General features: G+C 33.6%; 1 protein-coding gene across 1 annotated transcript; it reads right to left on the reverse strand.

Moving 5' to 3' along the window:
- Nucleotides 1–267: 267 nt before the first annotated feature.
- On the reverse strand, nucleotides 268–10,989 carry LOC18431298 (pectinesterase). Its single transcript, XM_006841423.4, has 3 exons — nucleotides 10,079–10,989; nucleotides 9,468–9,738; nucleotides 268–1,151 (listed from the first exon to the last, which is right to left on the reverse strand). The coding sequence occupies exons 1-3, from the start codon at nucleotides 10,733–10,735 to the stop codon at nucleotides 457–459; spliced, it is 1,623 nt and encodes a 540-aa protein (XP_006841486.2). The 5' UTR covers nucleotides 10,736–10,989; the 3' UTR covers nucleotides 268–456.
- Between the last annotated feature and the right edge of the window lie 9,607 nt (nucleotides 10,990–20,596).

Here is a 20,596-nt window from a genome sequence, read left to right on the forward strand (position 1 = left end):
AGATATGGCTTTGGCGAAATTTTATTTACCTTTGCATCATTAAAAAAAAAAAAAAAAACCATTTACTTTTGGTACAAAGTGGCCACAATAAAGTTCGACCATTGGATGTAAAATTCGATGGTTGTATTTATTCCACTGACCTAACTCAAAGTTCAAAATAAATTTTTTCGAACTTTATGACATACCCAAGCTATCAAATTTCATATTGGATGGTTATAAGTACCTATGATCTCCATGTACCGAGGGTAAATGGTCTCACAATCTCAATTTCAGGCCCTTAACAATTATTATAATTATTAAAAGCAAAGCAAGCTTGCAAAACCAAATGAAGAATAAATAGGAGGCAAAAAAATTAGGGAAGAAATGGGGTGGGAAACTCTCAAGTACAATCACCACGAATAACCCTTATTCAAAGGATCCCTTATAAATCAAGGCCCTAGCATAACACATTGACTATTACTTCAAGCCTGCATAGAAAGCAACGTTGCTCGCAGGAAGCCACTCATTCCCTTGGATGAAAGAGGCAACTGTGAACTGGCTAGCCTCAGAAGAGCTATTGATAACTCTATACCCGGGCCACTTCACTCTATTACTAGTGTCGGCTCCGGGACCCCGGTTCATGTACTCCCCATAGTACAGAGTGCTCAGTGCAAAATCACCGGACCATTCAAACCACCCTGCGGGATCGATCAAATCACCTATATCTGACTGCATGAAGATGGTTCGAGAATACTGTTTCCAAGGCCTCCCAAGATAGTTCTTAAATGAGGATTGCACTGGGATAAGGTCAGCAGCGGCGGCAACTTTGCAATTTTGTATGGATATTCCTGTGTTCTGATTGGGATCCACTCGGCCTTGTGCAGTGAACAAGTTCCTTTGGTTAGGGTTTGGTCTCCGAGCATAGAGGTTGCAGTCTTGGAGAACAACGGCTGCATTGCCAAAGATGAAATCCACAGTGCCATAGACATCACACTCTCGGTAGAACTGGCGGAGAGAGTGGACATAGAGGGTGTCCTGGTAGCCCACAAAGCTGCATCGGTAAAAGGCTGACAAGTCAGCACCGCTTCTTAGCGCGACTGCCTGGTGCTTGGATGGACCCGCCGAGTTTTCAAATGACATGTCTCGTGCGATGAAATTGCTTCCAACAACCGCTGCACACATTATCGACGAGGATTTAATTAGCCTTCTTTTTTTTTTTTTTAACAAAAACAAGGATTAAATTAGCCCCTTTTGATTATCTGGGATTCCAACCTTTGACCTCCCTCAACGCAAGTACCCAACCAATATATCTACCACTAAGCTGAAGGTCAAGAGACTCTGTCATACTTTACAGTACCACTTTGGAAGAAGCAAGATTCCAGCACAAACATGCAAACAGAGAATGTATAATAAGATGTACCACTATGAAAGAAGCAAGATTCCAGCACAAACATGCATACAAGGAATGTATAATAAACGCATGCCATTCATGCACTAAATGTAAGCTCAAACTAATTGAACAAAGATAAGAGATTACATTGCAATACTTTGTGAGAGTTAAATGCAGTTTCTATGCGTATGAGCTTTGTTACACTACAAGAGCATTAGGCATAGAAGTCTACTAGAGTACACTACATAATCGCCTTGGGTAAAAGGGGTAAGGATATTGAAGTTGGAATGATCCAATCAAATGGAATGTATATAAACTAGGGGTGTAAACGGGTCAGGTTCCCAACCCACCGCTAAGTCCAATGTCTTGACTTGGATACGGTCACCACACCTGCTCCAGACTCGATCAATCAGACTCGGACTCAACCTGTTAGGTTCATCGCGGTCCACTTCAAAATATAAAAAAATATTTTATACAATTAAACATGAGTTTATATATAGAAAATAATGGTTCAGGTCGGGCCTGAGTTAGACCCGACCCAATTAGGTCCTAGCTAGACCTAGACCTGATTATGAAGTCCATACTTTTTATACGCTGGCCCTACCTATCGAGCCAAAAAACTAGACCCAAAACCAGACTGAAATCGGGTCGACCTGACCCGATTGACAACCCTAGTATCAACTCAACAAAAATAATGTAGTTATTGTGCAATCGTCTTAAGCACAAGTACATGACCAAAGCTACCCTTGACCAAATAAAATTGTTTAACAAGAGACGAAGGTTATTTAGGTATGTTAGTTTTGTTATATCATATGGAACACAAATCCTGAATATTCAGATCCAACAAGGATCACAAGGATCGTGTACTTACCAGGCTAGAAATAAAATAGGAGAGTATAAACGATAATGCAAGTATGAGAAATAAAATACAAAAGTGGACACACCACAAGCACAAGCTATATAGTTCATCGGAAATGGGCTACATCCATGGAATACAGAGTTACTTCTCTAATTCTCGACAAAATTCAGTTCAACAACCCTATAACTAAACTATTATCTAGAAAGAGAACAATAGAGGAATCAAGACTTTCTCTTACTAAAAAAGATATCACCCAAAATTTTTATGTGAACAAAAGAAATTTAACCTCTCTCGCTACAAGAGGCACCGTGTGATGTCTCTTTCTAAGAAGTTTATTTCTTTATGGAGGTCTTATCCCCTTGTGCAGAGATCTCTGCTTTACTCTATAGATAAAAAGACCACATTTCCCATAAGGTGACCCAATTAGAGTTAATCACGCAGGATACAGATGTGAACTTTCCTAAGCCCAATGGATAAACAAATACTCGTATTAGGCGTCATAACATTCATGTGTCAATCATGCCTTTCCAACAAAATATTAGACATTTTTGAGCAAGAAGACCCAAATAATAAACCATATCCAACAGATTTTTGAGAATGAAGACTTACAAGTTTATATTATGGGAAAAATACCCCACCCGCTAGAGTGCATGAGGGGGCACTTTTACTCGTATTCCAATATCCACTCTTCCATAACCTTTGGTATTCAAGTGAAATGGAAATTAAAAGGCATGATACGAAAGAACAAGAGAACATTATCGTAAAAATAAATAAATAGAGGGGAAGATATTGTGCTGCGTAGACCTATACAACACAAGTTATGAGGAGCCAATTGATCCAAATAAAAGGATCTAAAAAGACAAGATGAATTCCTAATAAAAGTAGTGTGTAGATATATTGTGACTTATAATCTGACTAAGGGCATGTCCCTTGACAGGCCAGGATGCGTGTGTTTTGACACCCAATAGTTAGGATAACAATGACTAAGGCCATGTCCCTTGACAGGCCAGGATTCGTGTATTTGACTTCAAATAATTAAGATAATGCTTTGATGATGATGATTATAATACGAGAAAGGAGACATCGCAAGTCTACCAAGATCGAGGAAGAAAGAGACGCCACCATGAATAACCTGAAATCGGCTATAATCATTATGGCTGCAAGCCTCGCTGTTGAGATGGCCCGCACCCTTTTCTTGTGAAGCAAGTGGGGCCACGATTCAATATGGTCGAGCCCACAATTCAGACCGTGAGATGAAGAAAAAAACTAAGGGCAGTTACATTTGTCAAAAAAAAAAAAAAAAAAAAATTAAGGGCAGTTACTTTAAGGTGCGGTTTCTATAAGGTTGCAACCTTAAACAATCCAAATAAGGTGCACCATAAAATTTTATCATAACATGTAATTTTGTTATAAAAAATTCTTAATATTATCTTAAAATCTATTTTCATACCTAATTAAAAATTTTTAAATTTAAAAAATGGTTAAAATCAAGTAGATCTTTAAATATATAAAAATCTTGAAAATAGACGGTCTAGATAATGTGTTGCAAGATGCACTATTTTCGGGGCTCAAAAAAGTCTTCTTTTTCATATTCATACATCTCAATGTCTAGATGATCAATTAGAGGGTTTTTACAATATTAAAACAATATTTTCAATAGATTTTTGAGGTGCATATGTGATTCTACATTTTAAGGTTGCACCTTATATAACCTTTTCCCGATACTACTTTATATTTATTTGTAAACCTAAGGAGAGTTAACTTTTTTCTGGGCAATGGTTTTGACTGCGGTTAAGCTAAACAATTACACAGCTTTCGCCACGGTCTGGATCTGTGTCGGCAGCAAGACAAGTTTCAATTCATCATGTTTAAGGGTGTACGAGATCTTTCAGTTTTGGGGTGGCAAAGGGTCGGGTCCGGATCTAGTTCCGGGCTGGACTCAGGCCCAAAAATATAATATGGGACATGGATTTGGATCCGGACTTGGACCCAACCCAAAAATTACAATATCTAAATATTTCAATATACATATTAATATATATTCATTAATATGGAAATATGTGACCGAGAGTTGGACCCAGACCCGGACACATGCCTAAATAGTGTTTGGGCCCAAGATTTGGACCTAGACCAAATTTGCCACATCCAAATTTTGGGCCCATACCCAGACCCATGTCAGGTCCTAGGTCCAAGTCCGGGTTCGGGTCCTGATCCCGGACCGGGTCCAGGTCCATTGCCACCACCAAGTTTTGGAAAGAAGGGCAATTTTTGTCACGGTAATACAAAATCCACTGATTTCAGTTGCGTTGAACATTGTTTTCAAGGGATTAGTTCTACAATCGTGTGTTTAGGCTTTAAGCTTGAACAATCTAGCTTAAACTAGATTGACTCAAGTTTGAACCATCTAACTTAAGCTTGATTCGATTAAAGGACATTAAGCTTGAGATTGACTTAGCTCATTTACTTGAAGCAAGACCATAAATATGTCAAAATCGAGCCACAAATAAGGCCATATTTGTGCCAAATAAAGCAAAAACATGACCAAGACAATCTTTGCTCGGAACACGCCTCAACTAAGGCTTGTTATCAAGTGAATTGTCCAGCTCAAGTGGCTTGGCTTGTCGAGTGGCAAGACGTTCACGGTGGTATTGGTTTGGCTTGTTCGCCCAAATTTCCTATTCCTGATTTTTAGTCAGTTATTGGAGATTTTTCATATTAATCGGAATATGAATTAGGCTTCAAATTTATCATATCCTTCTGATATTCAATTTATCATCATCACTATTATCATTCAAGCTTTGTCATTTCATAAATTTTTAAGAGCTTTTATAGGTTCTTCTCTCAACTGGAGATGTTCTTTTCTCATAATGTTCAAATGAAAGACACCTTTTATTTTAAGAAAATGATTGTGTATCTATAAGACCATTTATTATTAGTACAAAAAAGTTAGGATCATTTTTAACCATTGAATGAAAAAATTGGGTTTGGAGTGAATCACAAAATCTAAAAAAATTCATTTGAGACTTTATATGCCCATTCAATGACTGACCAACTGCCGGCATTTAGGATAGCATAACATGTTTGGGTAAGAGTATCTATGTCATGGCTATCAAAGTGTTGAAGATTTAAAACACGCAAAGATAAAGAATCTACATCCATCTCTCCATCTATCATGCATGTCTAAGTGCTGCCAAATGTTATATGGTCAAACCGCATAATGTAGAAATGAGGGCTTGCAAATAAATATATTTTTTAAATATATTTTAATATTATTTTTAGAGAATATATAATCTTTAATATGGAGATCATGAATATGAATAAATAAATAAATTCTAAAATTAAAAATAACAATTATATTAAAAAACGTTTGGACCTTTCGGTACACTTGTTTTTAGATAGACCATGTATTTATATCCATCTTTAAGATTAAAAAATAATAATAATTATATTAAAAAAACATTTAAACTTTTAATTACACTTGTTTTTAGATAGACCACCTATTTGCTTCCATCTTTACGATAAATGTTTTATACCTCTGGACTGCATATTATAAAAATGTCATCCAGCCCGCATTAAACAATTTCCTAGACACAATATATATAAGACAGTTTCTATGCGGCCCGCCCGCATATTGTAGAGATGCATACTTGGCAATAAATATATCCTAATTTTTACATAATATATAATCTTTAACATGGAGATTATGAAAAAAAAAACTAAAAATATTATTTATATTAAAAAAACATTTGGATGATTCGGTTACACTTGTTTTTAGATGGACCACCTATTTACATCCATCTTTAAAATGGATGTTTTATACCTATGGACCGACGGTAGAAATACGATCAAGCCCGCATAAAACAATTTTCCACATACAGATAACGTTGAACTTATGTCTTCTCCTGGCCACACGTGTCTAAAATGGACACACCAGGTTGTCCCATGGCTTAACCCCCAAGAGAACGGAGATCGGTTTTTTCAAATTTATGGGGGCGATGCAAACCATCCATTGTTTGCTTCAGAGCGACCAAAAGCGTATGCCATGGACTCCATGGATGGATTGGATGAATGGTTGAGATTTGATCCCATTCATAATTTGTATGGCCTATCGTACGACCAGTCTTAACGGGCCTACGTTACGTTTTCGCGTCTGCCCATCGATCCAGATAAGCTCGCAGCGTCCACCGTACGATCAGAAGATTTGGACCGTCAATATCAGCCCCACACTCATAATAGCATTGTACAGGACACTGACACTTTTGCCTGTCATCACGCATCCCGATGCATTGGTGGAGACAGACGATATTTACGCACTTCCAAAGTGGATGTAAATCTCGACTTGAACTCAGAAAGTGTAAAACGGTCACCAACGATTTGAATCCGGAATCGCCGTGATTATCGTTTATATCAATGGTATAAAAACGAATCGGTGATTCTGATGGGGCACCTCAAAAATCAATCGGTGATTCTGGACGATTTGGATAAAAATCGATTGAATCGGACAGATTAAAGCTTCAAAAAAATCTAAAAAAATTATTAAAATTCATTATAAATGTTATTTTTTAAGAATCCAATAAAAAATGAGAGTACTATATTATTAACTTTCATTGTTTTCATCAATTTATGAATATTGAGATGTTCTTTCCCTATATAAGCTTATGTTGACCATTAAATTTACATCACACAAAATAAATCATAAATTATTATGGATTAAGTATATAATCATATATGGACTACAATAAAGAGTTGACTAAATCAATGAAAAATTGGCCACTAAAATCTCGAATTGACGGAAAATCCTAATCCGCTAAAAAAACCCAAATTATTACAACCTAACTAACTATAATATTATATACCAACAATATTTTATAATTATTTTATAATATAAATAATAACAAATCCAAAATATTTTATAATATTATCTAATTTAAAATGTATTATTGACAACTGTAAGAAAAATAGTACACTACATGATTTATAATACAAAAATTAATAAATAAAATAAAAGATTTGGTTATCAATGTAGAAATTATTAAAATGCGTACCAATTTTTTTTAATTTTTTAGGTTTCTAGAATAAATTAGTGGAAGAGATTGTTACTAGAAAGAGAGAGATTTCAAATGGCCTCATTGTATGAATCTTATCTTTAAATTAATATTACTAAATTTATGTTAAAGACCATCATGTTATAAAAATAAAAATATAATTAGACCATTTATTCCTAGGTTGTATTAAGAAATACTTTTTATTTTTTTGACAAGAAATACTTATTGTGTTATCTTTTATTTATTTTTAACAAGAAAAATAATATACTTGTTGATTATCTTCTTCTTTTTTTTTTGACAAAAGAAGAAGTTGTTGTACTATATTTTTTTTTGCTTGTTGTATTACTTTTTTTTTTTTTTATCCTATGAGCTAGAACTAATTTGTTAATCTTAATTAACTAATTAATTAATTATTACTCATATAATGAAATAATACCATGATATAGTAGCTTAATTGAGTTTTTATGTTTTTTTTATAAGTAAATTTAAATTTTTTTGGTGAAAGATGGGGGTGATGGGCACCTAATTATTATTTTTAATAAATTTTTTCTTTTTAAGTCATCAAATTTTATTGCCACAATCGGACATACAACTTTTTATTCATGACGGGCATAGCAAAAATTTGTCAATCACGTGGGGCGAGCAAGGTGGCATAAGCTGTCAAAAATTTGTCAATCACGTGTGGGGAGTAAAGGGGGAGTAAAGTGGAGAGCAAGGTGACAAAAATTTGTCAATCACGTAGGGGGAGCCAGTTGGCATAAATAACATTTCAAAAAAACCAGGGTGGGTTCATAAAAAGAAAACTGGATCGAAAAATAAAAAAGTAGGAACCCCCCGGTTTTACCGATACTGCATTTGGATCGGTTATAACCGATACCCGATCCGGATCTCTCAATTCCAAATTTGATCGACGATTTTTGAAACACTGATTTATATGGTAACAGATTGGAATTCGGTCGATTCAGAACACTCGCTTATTTTTTTCATTGAACTGTAGCTTTTGACGATTCTTCATCGAGTCAAGTGCAAAAAAATAAAATGATGAACAATTATATCTTGAATTACTTTTAAAAAAAATCGAAACAAAAATTATCAATTCTTCCTATACAATCTACCGATTCCCCTGATCCGACACAATTATGGATATGACCGATTCGAGTCACCTATCTTCGTTTTTTAAAACCTTGTTCGGTAATAACCAATAAAGTGGTTGATTCAACCAGCTAACCTAAAAGCACATAGGGACTTGTCTTTTCCACTTAATTACCAAACAAAAAAAAAAAGCTAAGGCAAACGTAGCTCACTTACAAAATATATATAAAGAAAAGAAAAAGTTTATATAGAGCCAAGGCTCTACACAATCAAATTGGAGCTCACCTCAACAATTTCACTAGAAGACATTGTTTTGACGCTCAAATATCCTCAATTTGATCATCTTGACATCAAGATGCATGAATATGAGAAAAAAAAAAAAGATTTCAAGTTTTGGAAATAATATATCTCGTAACATACTTTTGCACGGTTAATTTTCAAGATTTTCAATTTTTTATAGATATATTCGATCTTCACTATTTTTGAAGCTTTAAATTGTATAATTAAAGATAAAAATATATTTTAAGGCTATCACAAAGATTTCGAGTGTTGAAACCACATTTCTCGATACTATTTGAAGTTGCACTTTAGATTGATTGTTTAGAGACTATGCTCTTTACAAACCGCACCTATAAAAAAATACAAAACAAATCTAAAAAAATATATTTAAAGTATGATTAAACAAAGTATATCCAAATGAACTTGAAATATGTTGAAACAAATCGATTTTCAAAAATCAATTTGTGCCCATAGTTGTTGAAATTTTTTTAAAACATATGAAAATATAAAACTAAATATTAATGATAAAAAAAAAATTTCAATCTTTACCAAAATGTTAAAAAACATTCAAAAACTCATTACAATATAAATTTTTTGAAAAATTTAAAATATCCCACGACATCACCAAAACTTGCCGAAATCAAGCTAGTAACAGGTTCCGATCTAACCAGAAGGTTCCAAATTGAACCACCGAATTTTGCAAACTCAGCCACGGAATAGAACTAACAAGTCCAAACTCCAAACAACGAAAAACAACGCAATTCAGCCATTTTTCTCGGCGCGAAAATTTGAAACGATATCGAAAAGAAACCGAAAAACTCACCAAAAGTCGCAGAACGAAAAGTGGTCCACCCGTCCACAACGTTCCTGCTGGCCTTCACCACCGTCTTCTCTATCCCGTCCCCAATCAACATCAAATTCGTCTTCTTCTCCCCCACGTCCACATTCTCCAAATACTCCCCCGTCTTTATGTAAATGACAAACCTAGTCTTCCCGTTATCTGGAACTTTTGCTATCGCTTCCGATATCGTTGTAAAATCTCCGCTGCCATCCTTGGCAACCACCAAATCTGCATTCGTCTGATTAGCACTGGCCTGCAATGTTCAAAAAACGGTATTAGGCCGAAAGTAGCTATACATAACGGTGTGGAATACATGGTAGTAGGCCGAAACTGTACATAACGGTGAGGAGTAAACGGGAGTTATAACGGATATTTGAGACAAGCTTGTGCCTTCTTATTTCATAACATTTTCAGAGAACGATGGCATTCTAATGCATAATCGACAAAACACCGATACAACGGGTTTATATTACCCTGCTTGTCTCAAATATCGGACGTCATCCGAAATACAATGACCCATGTAAAGATATTTTCGTGACGATATCGGGCGTTTTTCGGTTTATGGAGTGTTTTCATCTGAGCATTGCCGTCACCTGCAAAAGCCTCCGATCTTTGGGCGGAATCCACGCCGGGAAACCACCATCGACCCTTCCATACTCCTCAAACACCTCGCCCGAATCTGAATTTTCCGGCAATTCACTCGCCCTGACTTTTTTGAACATGGCGAGGGAGTTGCTGATGTGGCGGGAAATGTTGACTATGTTTGCTTCTATACGCGAGCGCAGTGTGTGGTTGGCGTATGAGAAGCCGTCGAGGCAGGTGTATTGGTTGGTAATGGCGGCGCTTAAAAAGGTTTGGAGGTGGATCGATGATGATCGGGACGAGGAATTGGAGAGATCGGCGAGGCAGGAAGAGATGTCGCCGAGGGTGGTGGAGAGGAGCTCTTCGCAGTCGGAAAGGGCGCGTTGATCGGGTAGATCGGTGGATGAGATTTCGTGGGAGAGGTTTGAGCAAGAGGAGATGGCTTCGGTGGCGGACTTGGCAGTGAGGTTGAGGGTGGCGGCGATCGATTGGCGAGGAGTGGTTTTCAAGGAGGAGGAGAGAGTGGAGAGGCAGAGGTCGGGATAGAGAGTGTCCTCACACATGTGAGAGTGAGAGAGTGCGGATGACGAGGGTATGAAGAGGAGGAGGAATGTGGCGATGGTGGCAACTGCCATTGTAATGTGAATGGATCTCAGCCTCTTCGCCATGTCTTGCTTCTAGAGAGAGAGAGAGGGGGTCTGGACAGTTTCTCTCTCTAGTCCAGGAGGGTGAGGGAAAGGGGCACTGCAAAATGCCGCGAGAGAGAGAGTTTTTATCCTTTCAAAGGGTGGAAACTCTGTTAATCTGTCTTCTTTGAGGGGTGGGTGGTGAAGAGAGAGAGGGGTGGAGGAGCGCTCTCAGCTACCACTCGCTTCTCCGAACGCGGGCGGGTGGGATATTATTGATGGGAAATATGCTCAACAACGTGGAAATAATGTAATGCAATGTAATGTATGGTTTTTTCAGGGGAGAATGTCATGACTGAGATTACCTGTGTTTTCTGGATGCACGCACAATCCCAAATTAGAGAGAGAGAGAGAGTCCATGGGTCCCACCCAGTTTACTCCTGATCAAATGAAATGCGCGGTCAAGAGAGAGGACTTTTAAGACCTAATTTTTAAAGTCATATAATCTCTATCATGAATATGAAAAAGTAAATAAATTTAAAAATTATAAATAATAATTCTAATAAAAAAACATTTGGACCAGTACTTTTCATTATTTTTAGGACAAGCATGTTATTCTTCCCCACCACAGAAATTATATTCTCGCCCCTTATCTAACATTCCATTGTGAGTGGACGGTAAAAATTGCCTCAATCACAATATCGTATTTCTACATTATTTTATTTTTAATTTTTTTTTCTATAAATTGTTTTGACACCAAAGTTTGGGCGTCTATTCTTCTATTAAACTCATACTAGCGAAAAATATAAAAAAGATGTTTTCAATAAAATAAAATGACCAAAATACCCTTGAAAGTTTTAAGGAGTATTTTGGTCATTATATGTTATCGAAAATTTATTTTTAATATTTTTATAGGTGCGCCCCAATGAAAAAATGTCACATACCAAATTTCATATTCATACAATTTGTATAACAAAAAACTAAAAATAAAATACTTTGAAACATCAGATCTAAGATCAAACGGTGAATGGCGGCTCTCTTGATCAAAATTGGACGGCTGGATGGTAAAGGGAGGATAAAACTTCTATGCTGCAGGAGAAGCATAGAAACCTTCCCCTTATTTTTATACGAAACACTTACTTGCATCCATATTTAAGATGGATGCTTTACACTTTCTGCCCATGTATATAAAAATGTGGTCCAGCCCATGTGAAATAAGTTTCCTTGTGAATATAGATTTCTCAGTTTACTCGATCAGATTTTAGAAGAGAAGAGTTTACTCTTATGTACTGCGCACTTTGCGCATCACGCAAAATTCAATGTGCAATATTCACACATAAAGTGTACCAATGTTAATGTTGCCTGCATTTATGATGAGCGTTGTACGACTTGCATTACGTTTCTCAAAATACATGCAACATGAATTACTACATAATTGCACTTAATACGCAATCTTGGGTACGGTGTATAGAAAAGTGTTTTGGTGAGTCGGCCGGCTCATGCAATCTGCCTACAAAATATATGGGATACAGTTTCTATGAGACCAACCCACATATTGTGGAAATGCGGGCTTGGCAATAAATATATTTAAAAATATATAGTTTGATCTTAGCTTAGAGAATATATAATTTTTAACATAGAGATCATGAGTATAAAAAATATAAAATTTCAAAACTAGAAATAATATTTATATTAAGAGAACAATTGGATCGCTTGTTTTGAGATGGACCACTTATTTGCATCATCTTCAAGATGGATGCTTTATACCTTTGGATTGCATATTGTAGAAATGCGATCCAGCCCACATGTTGGTAATTATAGAAACAAGATATTGAATTTCATATCTTGTATATTACAAGATATTAAATTTTCTATATTGAGTTTCTTATTTTATGAGATTACTGTAATGAGATTTGTTTCTTAAAAAGTTAAGAATTGTAACTCTATAAATATCTGGTAAATCAGAGTAATCCGTATGAATAATATATTGGTTTACCCTCCGTGAATATATGCACCATTGTCGAACCACGTACATGTTGTGTTGATTTATTTATCTTCTCTATTTCTATTATTGCAACTTCAATATGCTATCAAAGCAGAAGTCTTGAGACTTGTGTTAAAAGTCTCTACAATCGATTTATTAGCGCAGTTTGCGTGGATCTTTCTTGCACTCTCTCTATGATCGTTACTTTTCGTGACTATTATTTCCAAGGGCAAAAATAAATTTCATATAAATTGATTGCAAACTAGCTTGCACAGACTTTTGTACCAGTTGTCAAGATGAATATTGTTCGTGTTCTTTTGTCTATTGCAGTTAATTATAAGTGATCACTACATCAGATGGATGTGAAAATTGTCTTCTTACATAGGGATATTGAAGAAGAAGTCTATAGAAAAGGAAAAAGGCAAAAGGCCTTCTAAAGAAAAAGAAAAGAAAAAAAATTCTTGTATGCAAATTAAAGATGGCTTTGTATATGACTTAAACAATCACCTCGTGCATGATATGCGAAACTCAGTTTAGCTTTGATGAGTATTGAGTTTTTTTTTAAGTTCAACTGGTTTTTTGATGTTTACAAAAAGGAAAACTTCAAGTATAACAGTTGTACTGATTTATGTTGACTATATTATCATTACAGGTAATGATAAAGAAAGCACCTTGAAGTTTAAAAATTATTTACACAAGAAATTTGACATCAAAGATCTTAGTCAACTAAAACATTTTCTCGGTATTGAAGTAACACATTAAAAAAAATGACTATTCATTTCTCAAAAGAAATATGTATTAGATCTGTTGAAAGAAACTGATAAACTAGGAGTCAAACCCGTTGACATTCCTGTTGATATTAATTGTAAGCTTAATTCAATAAATGAAAACCTCTTGAAGATGTGGGTCGTTTCAAGAGAATTGTGAACAGATTAATTTATTTGATAGTGATACGACCAAATATAACATATACGATTAGTCTTGTGAGTCAATTTATGCATGCTCCTAGATATGTAAGCTGTTAATAGGATTTTTAGATATCTTAAGTCGTAACTTGACAAAGGTGTTTGGTTGAAACCAAGTGGTCACACTAATATTATTGGTTATTCTGATGCCGACTGGACTTGTAGTCTAATTGATATGAGGTCTACTATCGGTTATTATATATTGGTCGGAGGAACCTTATTTACTTGGAACAACAATAAACAAAATGTAGTTGCTCGATCCAGTGTATAGGCTGAATATAGAGTTATGGCTTCAACTACATGTGAATTGATGTGGCTGAAATCCTTACTTCGAGATATTGGGTTCCCAATAGTCGATCCAATTGAGATGTTATGTGATAATCAAAGAGCTATACATATAGTATCCAATCCATTTTTTCATGAAAGAACCAAGCACATAGAAGTTGATTATCACTTTGCGAGGAAAAATGTTCAGTACTCCCTACGTTCGAAGTGAAGACCAACTTGCAGACATGTTTACCAAAGTTATTGCAAAGATAAAGTTTCATCAGATATTGTCCAAGTTGGGCTTCATTGATATCTACGCACCAACTTGAGTGGAAGTGTTGATAATTATAGAAACAAGATATTGAGTTCTTATCTTGTATGTTATAAGATATTAAATTTGCTATATTGAGGTTCATATTTTGTGAGATTACTATTGTAGTGAGATTTGTTTTCTAAAAAGATAAGAATTGTAACCCTATAAATATCCGGGAAACTAGAGTAGTCTTTATGAATGATATATTAGTTTACCATCCATAGATATAGGCACCATTATCGAACTACGTATATGTTGTGTTGATTTATGTCTCTTCTCTATGTCTATTATTGCAACTTTAATGCCACATGAAACAATTTTCCAAATATATGTCGAAGATATAGTTTTGATATGTAATTTTAGAGTCCAATAATCTCAGCCATGAGAAGTACTTAAATTTACTTTTTAAAAAAAAAAATATAAGTATTTTTTTTAATTCTTTTTTTTTTTTTCACTATTTGTAACATTTTTTGACATCGTCTTATAAACGTTAGATAGACAACGGACTGCACGGTAATGGAAGAGTGGGCTGACCCACCAAAACCGCGTGCTTCTTGTTGATCTTCTTAGGCTCAAAACTTACTAGTTTACTGCATACAACTCAATTTAGAATTCAGTGTTCACCCTCTTGCATCTCGGCCCCCCCGAAAGGGTGGGGTCACGTAGCATCTTTAAGATAAAATATGACATCGACCCATAATCATAGGAGTAATTTACGCGTATGGCCTCCAGAAGTCTACTTATTTAAAAAATGAAAAAAGTTTATATAAGGATGCTCCCTTATAACGTAGATCTACGGATGCCCCCCAAAAATCCATCGGAAAAAGTAATTTTAATATTGAAAAACCCTTTGATTGATCATCTCGACATCGAGATGGTCATAAATCCATCGGAAAAAGTAGTTTTAATATTGAAAAACCCTTTGATTGATCATCTCGACATCGAGATGTATGACTATGAAAAATAAAAAAAATTTAAGTCTCATAAATAGTGCATTTTACAACATGTTATCTACATCATCTATTTTCAAGATTTTCATATGTTTATAGATCTACTTGATATTAGCCATTTTTGAAATTTAAAATTTTATAATTAAATATAAAATAGATTTTGAGATAGTCTTAAGAACATTTTATATAGTCTTAAGAACATTTTACATCTAAATTATATACCATGATAAAATTTGAAGGTGCACCTTACCTCTACACCTACGGATGCGTCCGTATGCAAACTGCACCCTTAAAAAATTTATATATTAATATTTAAAAAATATTTTATAATTTTATGCTATTATGTTTTTACTCGTAAAGCTTTTTAAAGGACAAGATTAAAAATCTAATTTTGAGATGGAATTTTTTACTTAATTTTTAAGGACACGTAATCTCTAGCATGGAGATCATTAATATAAATAAATAAATAAATTTTAAAAATTAGAAATAATAATTATATCAAGAAAACATTTGGACCATTAGTTTCAATTATTTTTAGATGGACCACCTATTTGCATCCATCTTTAAGATGGATGTGCTATACCTTGGGACCGCATATTGTATAAATGCAGTCTAGCCCACATGAAACAATTTTCCCTTTTTAAATGATGATATTTTTTTTACTTCGGATTTTGGGGATCCGGAGTTTAACATTTCTATTCTAAGGAGGCGTAAGAGCACTTTGGAATTTTAAAATTGAAGTATTTTAGTAGAGCAAGTACTTCAGAACTTGCAAATTGGACATATTTAAGTCGCAAAAATACTCAATGATTGATTAAGTTTGACAAAGAAAACTCTAGATTTTTAAGTTCTAAAGTATTTGCTCAACTAAAATACATGGGATTTTCAAATTCCGATGTATATTAAGCCTCCTTGCAAAGCTTTCAGTCTGAGTGTATGTAAATATTAAACTTCGAATTTTCAAAATCTGAAGCAGGTTAGCATTATCATTTATGAAAAATTGTGAACAAGTTGGGTGCAGACAAAATAAAATAAAAATTTTACAAAAGCATGACTTTAGGAGGATATATGTATAAATTACTCTTACGAAAAAACAATATATGCCTTGACGGGAAGCCAGCTTCGTATCGAGCATATATTGGGAAGCCGGAGGGAACAACTCAGTTCCTCATCGAACGCAATGAATCGGAGACTTGTCCGGTTTTGTTAGATAATTGGATTGAGTCTATAAGGGAACTAGGTGATATTGATCGTCTGTATCAGTTAGTACCCATCTATTTCAAATTATATATATATATATATATATATATATATATATATATATATATATATATATATATATATATATATATATATATATGTATTTATTTATTTATTTTTTTTATGTATGCAGTAATATCAAAATTAAGGCATTCAGACTTTTTACCATAACATACATGTGAAAAATATTTGAAACTATAATTAAGTTTAATAAAAATAACCAAAATACGGCTTTAAATTCAAAATTTTAGAGGTGTTTTGGTTATTTAGTTTTTTGATATTTTTTTATAAATATGAGATGGTGATAAGTATTGATTCTCTAAACTTGAGCTTAATCTAATATATATAAACGAAAATAGGATTAAAATAAACTACCTACTCTCAAAAGTGAGACTTAAAACGTAAAATATACAAGACTACTTTTAAACATTCATAACATAACAAGATTTTTTGAGATATTATTGAAATTTTTGTAGGGAAAAGTTTATAGAGAGCCGAGGCTCTAAACAATTAAATTAGAGCCTATATCAAAAATCTCATTGGAAGAGGTTGTTTTGATGCCCAAATATCCTCAAATTGATCATCTTAATGTCAAGATGCATGAACATGAGAAAAAATGGATTTCAAGTTTTGAAACTAGTATATTTTGTTATGCATTTTTGGACCGTAAATTTCCAAGATTTTTAAGTTTTTATAGATCTGTTGATCTACACTAGTTTGAAGCTTTAAACTTTATAAATAAAAATGAAAATATATTTTAAAGCTATCACAAAAATTTCCATTATTGAAACCACAATTCTCGACACCATTTGGAGGTAGGCTGTAATTTGATTGTTTAGATCATAGGATCTATACAAAACACACCCAATTTTTTAAGGGAAAGGTTTACATAGAGCCCAAGGCTCTAAACAATCAAATTTGAGCCTACCTCAAAAATTTCACTAGAACAGGTTTTTTGATGCCCAAACATCTTCAAATTGATCATCTTTACATCAAGATGCATAGACATGAGAAAAAAAATGCATTTCAAGTTTTGGAAATAGTGCATTTTATAATGCATTTTCAGACTGTCAATTTTCAAGATTTTTAAATTTTTATAGATATGTCGATCTACATTGTTTTTAAAACTTTAAACTTTATAAATAAATATAAAAATATATTTTAAAACTACCACAAAAAATTGAAAAACCACATATTTCGAAACTATTTGAAGGTCGGCACTGATTTAATTGTTTCAAGACAAACCGTACCCATTTTGTAATTCCAGATTCCATACTAGATAATGAGTGTGATCCAGCCTATATTGAGGATCTAACTGTGTCCAACGAGTGACCGATCTGGCTCGATTTTAAAGCATTAATGAGTGCTCCTCGGTATTTTGAAAGACATACGGCCTATTTCCATCATTTTCAGCCTTTATATTTTTCCTTTTACAGTTAATGCAAGAGTCAGTGATCACATGACTCTCTCTGCCACTCTCTGGGAATATATTTTGTTTTTAAAACATTAAATTGCCTTTACGCATATTATTTGGAAAATTAATTTGTTTTTAAATGTTGATCACCTGTTTTGATTGAAAATCACAGAAGTTTTGTTCAAATCATAGTGTTTTTTGTAGATTAATTTACGCATATATCCTCGTAAAGTTCCATTATTTAAAAATATTTTGAATATTTCGTGTTAGTATATTTGTATCCAAATTGTTTATAATTTGTTAAAAATATTGATATTGCTTTTATTTCAAATTTTGATAATCCAAAGTTTTAATATTTATACTGTAAAGAGACATAACAATGATTTCGAATATTAAAAGCTATAAATATTTTAGATGAGAGAATACTTAGAAACTTGAAAATCTAAATTACTTTAGTTGGCCAAATACTTTCAAATTTGTTAAGTTTGATAAAAAAAAACATCTGAATTTCGAGTTTCGAAGTATTAGCTCAACTAAAATACTTCAAATTTTCAAATTCCAAAGTATTCTTAGGGCTCCCTACACGCTCACTCTTTGGGTATATTATATATAAACATTAAACTTTGGATTCTCAAAATCTTAGTGTAGGAGCAATTTGTCATTTTTAACAAAATCACGAAACAAATTGGGTATGGATGTAATATATGAAAATTTTAAAATAAATTAAAAACAAAGGGACTTTATTAGGATATATGCATAAATTACTCTATTTTGTATTTTTTGGGTGCTGAATATTTCAAGGAATTCAAAGTTGAATTTGATAGTTTGGTGTAGAAAATTGAAGGGCGGTTTCAATAATGGACTTATTCATTTCGTTTTCACTTTTGCCTCCTTAAATACCAATCGACATTGGTAATTTTATATGAATTTTAGACATTTAAAAAGTAGGACTTCGACTGTTCTTTTAGAATTCCCTGTGGGACTCAGTATTAATGTTTCAAAATTCATTTTGAAAACGTCAAAGAGTATTGATTGTTGTCCAAGCAACATGCCCGTTCGTCCACGACCAAGCATTATATGAAACGGACCCAATCAAGGTCTAGGTGACTTGAGTCGGGTCCTTTGGACGGATCCGGATCCGGATCCAGTTCTAGAAGTTAAAAATAAAATAAAAATCTAATGCATATATTGTATGATATATATTATATAATTTATATGGGGTCAGGTCAATCCCAATCCGGGTTAGATCTGAGCCGATAGGGTCCATGCAGGACCCAGATTCAGACCCGGCTTGCCTTGTCCAAACCTTGGACTCAAACCTGAACTTGGTTGTCATTGCCACCCTCAAGCAAATTGTTAAATATTGAGAATTGTTTCAAATTTCCTACAACCCAATTTTGTCACTTTTGCTAGTGCATGCTTGTACTTACTGATACTCCTTTGGAGGAAATAGCTACTGAGGATGATTTTCCCAAGGACCAAATTTATATAAAGTTGCAACGTTAAAATGTAAAATTAAAATGCATTTCAAAAATCTATCAGAAAAAGTTATTTTTAGTGTTGAAATAATTGACCATTTGACATCAACACGTATATATATGAGGAAAAAAAAGAAAAGGGATTTCGAATCCCAAGATAAATACATCTTGCAATATATTATTTGGATCATCCATTTTCATGATTTCATATGTTTATAGATTTATTTGATTTGAACCATTTTTGAAGTTTAAAATTTTATCATTAGATATGAAAATAGGTTTTCATGCATCCTAAAAAAATATTACACCAAAAGTCATAAAATTTGGAGGTGCGCCTTTATTTGACGCTAAAAATTATACATTATGATAAAATTTGGAAGTGCGCTTTTATTTGATTATTTTATTTGAATATTTAAAAGTACCAAATAACACCGTTTTTTTTTTTCAAATAAGATGGTTATTTTCAAACAGCAAAAAACGGCCAACTGCCACATGTATAGAAGAGAAAGAAAATTATAAAAAGTAAAAAACTTCGTCGCATCATTTTTTGTCGGCAAAGTGTGAACGTGAATTTCTATTCATTGGGAAGCATAAATGCCATTTGATGGCAAGCAAGAGCCTTATTTGCCCATGAGCAAGACACAGCTGTCTTTATAAAAATATGAAATTGGAAGTTTCAAAAATAGTAAAGATTTTGCGGATCAATAAATATTTATTTTTAGGGAAAAATGAACCGTTTAGATAATATGTTATAAATACTATTCTTAAGGTTTGAGGTCTTAATTCTTGTTTACAAACACATGGTCGAGACTAAGACGATCAACTCAATGGTTTTCCTATGCCAAAATAGTAATTTTTAGTGAGTTTTGAGGTGAGGCTTAACCTATTTTGATAGGACTGCATTTTCATAGAAGAATATGAGCATGAAAGGAATCAATTTAATTTTCAAATTTGAGGTGTTAATAAGAAGTTATCCTAAAATAGTTTTTGAAGGCGATTGTCCATTTCTGCCACTTCAATTTCAAACTTTGCGGCAAAATTATTTTTTGTCAAAGATTCTTTTCCTATTTTGAGCCAAAATGGAGAAGAAGTTTTTCTCCCTGTAAACTAAAAGACTTGCAAGCTTTCTATGTTTCTCCTACAGCATAGAAGTTATATCTTTCCCTTTATCTAACCGTCCATTTTGAATGGAGGGGTTAAGATTGCACCAATTACAATGTCACGTCTCTATACTATTTTATTTTTAATTTTTTTTATATAAATTATTTTGAC

Source organism: Amborella trichopoda, chromosome 2, assembly GCF_054954075.1.
Source record: "Amborella trichopoda isolate Santa Cruz 75 chromosome 2, AtrichopodaSantaCruz75HAP2 v2.0, whole genome shotgun sequence".
Classification (NCBI taxonomy): domain Eukaryota; kingdom Viridiplantae; phylum Streptophyta; class Magnoliopsida; order Amborellales; family Amborellaceae; genus Amborella; species Amborella trichopoda.